Source organism: Nymphaea colorata, chromosome 1, assembly GCF_008831285.2.
Source record: "Nymphaea colorata isolate Beijing-Zhang1983 chromosome 1, ASM883128v2, whole genome shotgun sequence".
Classification (NCBI taxonomy): Eukaryota; Viridiplantae; Streptophyta; class Magnoliopsida; order Nymphaeales; family Nymphaeaceae; genus Nymphaea; species Nymphaea colorata.
In genome coordinates this window covers 4,711,396-4,723,029 of record NC_045138.2, presented here as the reverse complement: position 1 = coordinate 4,723,029, position 11,634 = coordinate 4,711,396, and the positions used below count along the sequence as shown (strand labels likewise).

Genomic DNA, 11,634 nt, shown 5'->3' with positions numbered 1-11,634 from the left:
CAGGCACTGGTCTTCTCGAGCCGAATGTGGTCAGCTGGTGGAGAAGGTTTGGCGCAACCCTCTGTTTGGGTGCCTGGGGATTCGTTTGGTGCAAACATCTTGAAATCGTCAAGGCTGAACTCTCTCACTAGCAGAATGCGCTCAACACTCATGGCCTATGTGACACGGACACTTCAAAATAAGCCGAGTACCCGTGTCGGCGTGTCAATATGGCGATCCGGGCACCCGGACACGGCAGGTGTTTATAATTCCAAATTCTGTTTACAACTTAGACCAACATGAGATTCTTTGCTTATATGTTTTTGGCATCTTTTATGATTTTTAATGTTCTTTTTTATCATTTTTTAGAATATAATATTTGCCGTGTCCGCTCTCACAATTGTGAAAATTACCATGTACCGTGTCCGCACCCGTTTCCCCGCAACCGTATCACACCGAATGGCACTGGCACTAGGATTGCAAGTCTTAAAGCTGGCTGCCCTTGATGTGGCCCAGTCCAAGGTGGAACATGGCTCGTCGGGAGCGAACAGTTGACTGATTACTCTTAGGAAAGAGCTCCAGCCGACCTTCCTGGAAGAGGAAAGCTCTTGGAGGCAGAACGCCAGAATAAATTGGATGTGAGAGAATGACCACAACACCGCTTTTCTCCGCGTGATAATCAGAGGATGGCACGCCAAGAACTCCATTGTTAGACTGCAGGGAACTCAGGGTTATTTCCAGGACCCTCTAGTGATCAGAGGTTGGAGCATCATTCTCCGTTCCACCACGTATTTAGACCTTCCTCTATTCACGGGTAGCCTAAGCTTTGATTTATGCTCACCGCCGCTGGACAAAGGTAACAAAGAAATTGTCCCATTGGATGATCGAGAAACTCTCTCTCGCTGGAAGATTTGAGTCTTATAAAGAACGTTTTGAGCCATGTTATACAGTTTTGGAGTTGTGTTCTTTTACATTCATGCTGCTCTTGTCAACTAATTGAACTCCACTATGGCTGCGTTCCTCTAGGATGAATCCTCAGATGCCAGACTTGTGCACCATGTCTCCTGGGCCAGGATTTGTAAGCCCATTCTTGAAGGGGGAGTAGGGCTCAAGAGTATCAAGAAGAGAACTTGGTAAAAACCATACCATTTGGGGTAAGGGATAAAACTTAGACCCATTAAAACTAATTATTGAAGCATTTCTGCAATTTGACTTTATAGATATGATCCTAAGAATCATGATTTGTTGAGAAAAATATATTAAGTTTTTTTTTTTTACTTTAGTAATATTTTTTAGTAATCCAAAAATGAGCAGTTCTTGTAACACCAAAATTTGGATAGTAGAAAATACCGATTCTTTACAAAAATAACTTGAATTAAAACACAATTTATATTAAATTTATTGTTTGTAAACGCATTAAGAGTTTTACATAAATACTTTTTAACACAGTTCACAGGTCTGGTCACTCTCTCCCTAGGCTTTTTTTTCCCTAGCTGTCCCAAATTGAAAGATCTTTGCTTGGTGTTCCGGTGCTTCGTCCTTTGACAAGTTAGGAAAGAAAATTAAATAGCTCTTAGTGCTAGTTTATCATCACTAACATAGAATTGTCTTTTTCGCTGATGGGAAATTCATGTCAGTTACAGAAACATCTACAATTGGGGAAGAGAAAGTAAACTATGTGCTTGGAATCTAGTGCAGATGAGAGAATAGACTACGGAACTGAGGAAAAAGAATGGAAACTCTGTTATCCATCAAGATACATCCATGGAGATCGTGGGTAGCCAACAGTTGAGGCTGCTAAAGAATGACTACTGCGCCAGGATTTAGGAACAAAGCTAAAAGGAGATGTATACTAGAGAATCATCAAACCTTTCAAAAATTAAAACAATGGAAAATTTTATCCTTCTGGTGCTCGTGCTCAACCTCTAGCTACACCTTAACCATGTTTTTCATTGAAAAGTAAACAAGGAAAACAATAAAAATGAACCATTAAACCACCGCCATGGACATTTTAGAATGAAAAATAAACGTAAAAGATCAAAATATTGAGTGGCTGAACTTAGGAAAGAAAGAAACAGAAAGATTGGTTGACAAAACGAAAAAAACTTTTATGATCCCACCAGAGGTTAATTTTGCTTTGCAAAGTCTACATACTCCAGCTTCTCACGTGTGCAATACATCTCAAATTTCTTTTAAGATGAACAAAGAAAGAAAAGAGGGATGAGGGGTGGGTTTGCGAAGCTGGTTATATACACTGCTTTCGTGTGTCATATTAAGTATGAAAAAAGCCAATGATTAAAACAAAAAGAAAATTTTTGTTGGGATAAAACAAAGAAACTATAAAAAAAATATTTGAGGATTTGATAAAAGTAAAATTTGTCAGTCTGTCTATACATATCGTCATAACAAATACACTCCTTTAAGTAGTAAAAAAAAATGTCTTCATTTTTATGTTCTGTTTATAACATTATTTGATAGATATTTTATTTTCTCATAAATATTATCTTATGCTTATGTTTAGCATTATCTCATACATCTATCTATTATCTCATTATCTCATAAATTCTTTGTTATCTCATACTTATGTTTGTCATTATCATTCATTATCTCATTATCTTGTAAATCTTTTGTTATCTCATTAACATTACCTCATTTTTAGTTGTTGTTAAATACCTATTTGTTATCTCGCACATATGCACATGCAATGTTTGGGCATAAAAGCAAATGTACATATTGGTAGTAGAGTCCACATCCATCCTACACTCATTATATACATGGAGTGGCATGCAAAACTCCCTCACATTATGCTCATCCCCTTTGGAGCATCAAGTGTCTCTTTCTTTTATTTTTATTTTCTATAAAAAAAAAGAATATGGGCATCCAAGTGGACACTCAATTGGGTCTTTGTACAAGCAATGTTAAAATTGCATGGCGACTCTAATTTTTTAAAATTACTCAGCCATCTAATTAGAACTGTTTAATTCATCATGATTGGCAGTTAAGAGAAAACCAATGAGAAAAACATGATGGGAATTTTTATCTAATATATGTACCCACTTTTTTCTCCATGTTTTTCTCTCAACCATTCATCTGCATCAGATGAACGACCTTGGTTAGGTCGCTAGATGACTCTACACAACCAGAGACATTATTCACTCACTCATATAATATATATCACGAGAGAGAGAGAGAGAGATAAAGAGAAATTGGTAGGTGCCAGATAGTTAAATGTCAGCTAGATAAGGAACAATCTTATTGTTTGATGTTTTCAATTCAGCAGTTGAAAAATAAGGTGTAAATCAATAATAGAAAACAAAAATGTCCTACCATCACCTGTTCCTCTTTGTTGTTCTCTCAACCATTTGGAAATGATAAATTTCTATTATTTTGGAAATTACAACTGGTTTGCTGGAACAGAAAGGTGGGCTTCTGCTTGAATGCCGCAGACAATCTCAAGGTGCTCCAAATAAAGTTGGAACTTCAAACTTTATATATATATATATATATATATATATATATATATATGGATAATCAAAAAACTTTTGCAAATTATATTGATCAACTAAGTGGCCCATATAAATGAAACTTTCTATTCAAAGACAAACTAATTGTGTAAACTACACCTAACTTGACTAAGGAATCTGGCAGACGAAAACACATTAAGGATGCACTTGGATATAAAAGAATATGCATTTTTCAATGTATAATGCGCATGTTTTTGTATCAATAACTGAAATTTCAATGACTGAATATTTCAACTCCAATTACTGTCATGATCACCTATATAGCCTCACCATCAGGGTTCAAGTATGAAAAAAAGTCCATTACCTTTTTCCAGATATGAACAACTTACCATTGAACTCCTTAGATCATCTAGTACAGATCATCCAATTCACAGTTATTTCTTTTTCTTCAAAATATAAGTCTAAAAAAAATTACTTACCTTGCTTTTGTATATGCACATACTATTCATTCACTGTTTCCCAATAGTTAGGGCTATTCATGAGCGAGTTCGAGCCGAGTTGAGCCAGCTCAAACTTGGCTCGAGCTCGACTCAAATTCTATTTCATTAGCTTGAGCTCTCCTCTCGGCTTGAGTAAGAGGCAGCATATAAACTTTAACATGGAACCTCCCACATACCAATCACATGTATACCCATTTGAGAAATCTACTTTTTTTGATAATTTTATGAGTTGTATATTACATATTTTCTTTCTTGAGCTTAATCGAGTTTAACCGAGCCGAGCACACTTAACTCGAGCTCATCTCATTTAGGTTGTCGAGTTCATTTCTTAACTTGAACTCGACTCGTTTAATAAGTGAGTCGAGTACAAGTCAAGTTTATCGAGCGAGCTAGAGTCGAGCTCGAGTTAGCTCGACTCATTGAACAACCTTACCATTAGTTAAATTAATTAGTTCTACTTCTGAAAAGAATAAGCACCATCAATCTTACTCATGACTTTATTGTATTGTTGTTACATAAAAAATGCGGTTGCGAAAATGCGAAGGTAGAACAACTTCATGGAGTGCTAAATCGATGGAGCACTCTACTATTTATGCAATTCATCACCGTCCAATTGAAAAAGGTAGATTCCAGCCAGATTTTTTAAATTTTGTCTTCCACATATGAAGTCCAATTAGGTGCAAATTTATAGGTATGAAAAGAAAAAAGAGTGACAGGTACATGAGAACTTAAGATCACCTGTTTTAATTGTTATAAATTTATCAAAAAAATGAGGGTCATGAAATTCAATCTTTGTGCAAAAATTTATCAAAAAATGTTTGCTATAAAATGTTTAAAAATTGCTAAATATAGGCTTCTGAAAAATTTAGGGTAATTACAAGAATCATAATCTGGATTTATCTATTTTAGGTGAAGAAGAGTGGTGCATGGAATCAAAGACAAGCATAAAGCCAAGGGCTAGGGCTAGTGAAAAATGGCTTACTTCCCCCGACCGGGTGCATGAAGACGGCTAATGTCATTTTTATATTAAAACTACTTTTTGTCATGTTTTCTAAATTAATGGGAGGTTAACAACTGTTGCATCTATTCTCTACTACTGCCAAGACAACCATGTGTTGGTGGAGCTAATTAAAATGACCCATTCGCTCAACTTGATTTTTATGAGGGAAGGGCCAAAGTCTACAAGTTAATTGTAATTGTCGGCAATCTCGTCTTTATCTTTAGTACTCTTTGCTTTTCTTTTCTTCCACTTGAAAATTGCTGCTCTTTTATGGGGCCTATCATTCATGAATTGATATAATCAATTTGCATACTCATTTACACCTCTGTCTCTAATATATATATATATATATACACACACACACACAAATGCATGACATTATGCCAATCTTTGGATGATCACAAAGTTTGAATGTGGCTATTGGATTCAATATGTATTTTTGCACCCAAGTTTAAATTTAACACTAAAGTACACCCAAGATCGAAATAAATTAGGAATCAATGTCATATATCCGACTTGTTTTTACGCAATGAAATCAGGTACACTAAAAATTAAATTCATTTCATAACTGTCTTTTTTTGCTTTAGAATACCATTGGTCTATCATAAAGAAAATGGCGTTCTAGTCACTTTGTCATTTTGACTGGTGGATACTATGGATTTTCATTTCACAACTGCTTCTTTTTTACTTAGTTTATAAAAACACCCTTGGTCTATTGCTCTCACACTGCGTGTTCTTTACTGGTGGTTGGTTTGAATTTAATTCATTGCATATCTGTTCTTTTTGCTCTAGTTTATTCAAATACCTTGAAGAGCGGTGTATATGTCAACTAAAGTGTCATGCATCCATCTTTTGCAGTCCCCAGCAGTAGCACTCCATAATAATTAAACTAATACCGAAGTTTCATTGGCCTGTCAGTCCGACCAACTACCTTACTCCGCTTGGAGCTTTCTGATGGCTTGCCGGAGAAAGTGGCCTCTGATTTTTTCTGTTCTTCTCTCATACATACATCTGTGTACAAAAATGAAGTGCTGTAAATACCTGCTTGAACAGTGAGCCCAAATCATCGTTTTTGGGGGTTATTGTTGGATTTTGCTTCTTGCATCACTTGTTCTAAACCCTCAACTGCAGCCCCCTTTGCATGAAATCAAGAAAGCCCACTTGAAAAGAAATAGCTGAAAAGACTAGTAACAACACCCAGCCCTGGCTATGTAATTGGTCTGAGCCAACCTTGGGTAGCTGGTGCCACTTGATCATGCTCTGTTGCTATTGTTAGAGAAACCTTCCTGATCCTAAACATGAAACACTCTGTAATGGTCATCATGGGGACATCATCATCTTTGTAGTTCTAGTCAATGGTCAGATCACGAAACTTGGATGGGCTAAATAAAGTTTTGAATTTTGAAAAAAAAAAATCATGCATCCAAACCTTTTACATAATACAATAAGAAATCCGACAATTCATGGATCTTGCCAGCCTGTAGGGCACATGGGCTGGTTATGTACTCTCCACTAATTCCAATTGCAGTGGCGGACCTAACTTTGTTTATCTTCTTCCTCTCCTTGCCAGCCTGTTGTTTATCGTCTTGTTCTCCATTGAATTGTTTGTAGCTACAGTATGGTCTTACCCAATATGGAAATACATTTGGTTTCAGGATTGTATATATCAAATTATTTTTACATGATAAAATCAGAGAAACAAAAGACTAACAAATCTTATGAACCTGAAATGGGGAACTCTAAGAGATGTAGAAGGCTTGGGTTGGGGATCTTCCCACCAGATTTATTTAGCAGCAAATAAATTAACAAATTTAATTTCTTCTTTAGTGCAACTAGATAAAAAAAAATGTATAGTTGAGTATTTTTGTGATGTGCTCCAGTATTATAAACATGTTTCACCAAACTAAAGAGAAAAAACAGGTCACCCTACTGATGAGAGAAAGAGTCAGTACGAAATTGGCCAAAGAGCGTGGAACCCAAGGGCTGGATGTCTTTTAACGTTAAAACCACTTGCTGTCATGTTTTGTAAATTGAAGGCAGGGGAAGAGCTGTTGCATCTACTGGCAAGACGATCATGTGGTGGTGGTGGAGCAAATTAAAGTTACCCAGTCCCTCAGCTAGATTTTTATTAGGGGAGGGCCAAAGCCTTCAAGTCAATGGTAATTGTCAGCCACTTGCTCCTTATCTTTAGTTCTTTGCCTTTCTTCCCCTCCACTTGAAAATTTATCCTCTTCCTCTTCCTCTTCCACCTACTGAGAAACCGGAGAAGATGGCAATAGTAATCGATGCACTTGCAGAAGCAGCTGTTTCTAATCTGTTCCAGTCTGTAACGAGTTTGTTGAAAGACAAGGTGGACCTCATCCGGAATGCCAAATTCGAACTCGAGAAGCTCCAGGAGAAGCTGGAACGCTTGCAAAAGACCATCAAAGTCGTGGAGCGAAAGCCATTTTTCAGCAACGAGCGCAACAGAGATCTAGAGGCAGAGCTGAAGGACGTTTTGTATGATGCCCAGGACATAATCGAAAGATACCAAACCACAATTGCACTTTGCAAAAGTGACAAGCATCCTATAACTTCATGGAACAAGGTAAGCAAGCCCTGGACCACTATGTGTTCTTGCTTCAAGGAACATGTATCTGCTTCCTACAAACTTGCAAATGATATTAAAAATATCAACCAAAAGCTTGATAAAATAGAACAACGTAAGGAAATGATGGATTTGCTCAACACAACACCAAAAGTTAAGAGTGAGGATCCTGTTGGTGGTGAACATGACAATCCTCGAGAGACAACCCATCTCACAAGTACTGCACAGCCTCCCATGGGAAGGGTGGATGATAAAGAGAAAGTAAAAGAACTCTTGTTTCAAGGCTTTACAGAGAGTAGTGTGCCAGGAAAAGATGGTGTTTCTATTGTATCCATTGTAGGTCAGGGCGGGATTGGGAAAACAACTCTTGCAAAAATGGTTTTTAATGAAGTTGAAAAACAATTTGGAAAACGCAGGTGGTGGGTTTGTGTTTCAGAGAATCCAAATCGTACGGGTTTGCTGCAAAAGATACTAATTGAGGTATGCAAGGAATTTGAAGGAGAAACCCTTAAGGGTGTCACTTCCTTCAGTGATTTGTGCACACGATTACAGAGTGAGCTGTCAATGAGCAAGTTCTTATTGGTCTTAGATGATGTATGGGAATTGGGTTGGTGGGAAGGAGAGGTAGAGGGCATCCTGTTGGGAGGTGCAAAAGAGAGCAAGATTTTGATCACCAGTAGAAAAGTAGAAGTCTCCCAAGGGATTGGTGCTAAAATGCATAAATTGCCAAAAATGTCTTTCGACGAAAGTTGGAGCTTGTTTCTGCATGTGGCATTGAAACAAGAACATGAATTGGAGAGTCACAACTTGAAAATTATAGGGGTGAAAATAGTGGAGAAGTGTGGTGGGTTTCCACTTGTTGTCCAGACGGTGGGATCCTTAATGCGTACAAAAAGGATGACGAAGGATGACTGGGAAAGCGTTGAGAAGAGTGAGATCTGGGAATGGAAGATGCCTGCCTCATCATCATCCTCTGAAATATGTGGAAGCATTTTTCCTGGTCTCATGCTGAGCTACGATGACTTGCCGCATTATTTGAAGAGTTGCTTTGTATATTGTTGCATTTATCCAAAGGATTATGAGATAAAAAGACATAGATTGGTCATGCAATGGATGGCGCATGGATTAATTGGCCAAAAGAAAGGCATTGATGTGGAAGTGACTGCTAACCAATGGATTAATGATCTGACAAACCGGTTCATGATTGAAGAAACTGAATACAAGAATATCAAATTGCATGACATTTTGCATGACCTTGCCTTATATATAGGTGGAAAGGAATATAGCCATGTCTCCACTACTAAGCACACCCGCCATCTATCATTACTTGGTGTAGATGATGCAGAAGTGCACAAACTTAATGCCTCGGGAGCAGCAAATAAGCTGCACACATTGTTGGTCGATTCCAATTTTGGTTCCAAGTCAAACTGGCATTTGGTTTATATTAAACGCTTAACCACCAATTTCAAGTGGTTGAGGGTGTTGTCATTGAGGGAATATAGCAGAGATAAGCTGCCAAAGTCCATTGAAGACCTTTCACTGCTAAAATATTTTGATCTAAGCTATTCTGACGTGAGATGGTTGCCCAGTTCAATCGGTAGACTCTATAACTTGCAAACATTAGATTTAAGTCAAAGTAGAATTGAAGAATTGCCGAAGGAAATGGGTGAACTGTGCAACTTGAGGTATCTTGGCCTGAAAGGGACAAGGTCATTGAGATTTGTAGCTGAAGGCCTGGGGAAGCTTACTAATTTACGGACATTGCATAGGTTTATGGTATGCGATGACAAAGGGAAGACAAGAGGTTGCAATATTAATGAACTAAAAGACTTGAACAAACTAAAGGGGGAATTGTCAATTGGAGGTTTGCAGGGGGGAAGGGTGAAAGTGATGGATGCAAAGGAGGTACATCTTAAGGAAAGGCATGAGCTAAATGGTGTGGAATTGGTCTTCGGTAGCCTTACTGAACACAGGAGATTGGTAGGGGCTTTGGAATTGGACTTAGAGTTCCCAAAATTTGAGAAAGCGGAAATTTATTTTGAGGAGCAAGAGGATGAAAGAGTGGGTAGTGCTTTTGAAGAGAGGGGTTTGCTGGAGGCTTTGGAGCCTCCGCATGGCATAGAGAGGTTGGCAATTTGTGGTTATAAAGGAGATGGGCCTGTGTGGTATTTGGATACCAATTATAAGAAGCTGCGGACACTGTCGCTGCTAAGTTGCCCATCATGGGCAACAGTCATAGGAATTAAATCATTGGAAAAATTGGAGGTCAGAGAATGCCCAACATTGGGTGCATTGCCAAGCATTCCTTTGCTGAAGTCCTTGGACATTAAGTGGTGTGATGGGCTCAACACGATAGGTGACTTGCCAGCATTGGAGTCGTTGGAGGTGAAGGGATGTGGGAGGGTAGAGCAAGTAGCTGATGATCACATGCCAGCTTTAAAGACGTTGAAGTTGTCTGACCTGAACATTTTGAAGCAGCTCCCTACTCGCCTTCCTTCACTTGAGGAATTGGAGGTGACTAATTTGCCCAACTGGGAAACAACATTTACTTCTATGCCATGCTTAAGAAAGGGGATATTTAAAAATTGTCCAAAGATGCAGATGGAAGGCTTGAGTGATGAGTTGGCAGGGCTCCAAAGGCTGACAGTGAGGAATTGCCCAAGTGCAAGATTGGGATGGAAATTGCTGGAGCAACTGCCTAACCTCATTTACTTAGAATTGGATTCAGAATCAACAGTACTAGTGCCATCGCCATTGCCATCACAAGTATCGGCATTTCTATACTCCCTTAAACATCTGGATTTGAGAGACAACACAAATGTTGATGGGCTCAAATGGGGAAGGGTGCCTGAGTGGGTGTGGGGTCTCTCTCAACTGGAGGTATTGTACCTACACTCTTTCTCCGAGGACATCAGCTTGGGAGGCCACTGGCAATGCCTCCCCAAACTGAGATACCTAGCGCTTTGGTACTTCCCCAATCTGAAGTCTGTGGTGGAGGTGAATAATACTATTACTGCCCAACAACAACAAAATGGAACAACATGTCCCTCTGATGCACAGCAACAACAGATCGCCTGCGTCTCCAACCTTCAATCGTTGACAATTCTCAGATGTCCTGCACTCCATCTGCCGCAGGAGTTAATCGACCATCTTGGGAAAAGATTACACATATATAGCTAATGTTACTGAAAATCGAAGACAAATTGTAATTAATTATTTTGGTTACATATGCCTCTTCTTTCTTCCTCTCCCTCTTGTTTGGTTTGGGTCTGGTAAATTGAAATGTTGTTGAACTGAACTGGCGTACCTTTTATGCATCAACAGAGTCTTGTCTAGCTGCTTTAACTTACCCAGAATGATCCTCTGATTTTTTTTGGGGTGATTGAAAACAAACATCGGTTATGTGAATACCAGCAGGTACCATGTAAAAATGACAAATGCAATCTCCTTTGGCTTGAATCGGTACACATACTAAAAATGACCTTTTTCCTTTAAGAAAATTTTAAAAAAACAATTTCAAATTTTATTTTATTTTATATCCATCAATTGGTGCACAAAGGCCTCGATTAATTAGTTGACGATAAAATCCCAAGTTGGCCATTAATATGATCAAGATAAGCTTTTGGGTCAATATCAGCAGCATCTAAATCGTCCTACAGCCTTTCAACATGTTGAAAATAATAGATTATTATCAATGCGAGAGGATGATGTTAATAGTCAATGTTTACCTATGTTTAGGTTGCGCTGGTGATGCCTTACACCGACGCTTGTGTAAAGTGTATCGATATGTCGGTAAAACCATTACTGACATGCATTCTATGTTCACCGACATTATGTGGTTGTCAGTAATGTTTAGGTTTTTTGTAGTGCTAGCTGAACTCGTGCCCAAGGCATCCCCATCACAGCTCAAGGCAGTCCCCTGCCCAAGGCGACCCCTGCTCAAGACGTTCCCTGCCCAAGGCATCATTTGCTTGGCGTCCACCTACTCCTTACCTTCAAGTCAAGCCCAGCCTTGCCTCCCCTGTTCGACCACAAATAAAAATATCTAATCTTGTTGGGTTTTAAAAAGAAATCCTTAGACTTTGATCAAGATCAAAACCACAA

General features: G+C 38.6%; 1 protein-coding gene across 1 annotated transcript; it reads left to right on the top strand.

Moving 5' to 3' along the window:
• The first annotated feature begins 7,006 nt into the window (after nucleotides 1-7,006).
• Nucleotides 7,007-10,847, top strand: LOC116246227 (disease resistance protein RGA2-like). Its single transcript, XM_031617986.2, has one exon. It carries the CDS (start codon nucleotides 7,213-7,215, stop codon nucleotides 10,708-10,710), a length of 3,498 nt encoding a protein of 1,165 aa, XP_031473846.1. The 5' UTR covers nucleotides 7,007-7,212; the 3' UTR covers nucleotides 10,711-10,847.
• The last annotated feature ends 787 nt before the right edge of the window (nucleotides 10,848-11,634 follow it).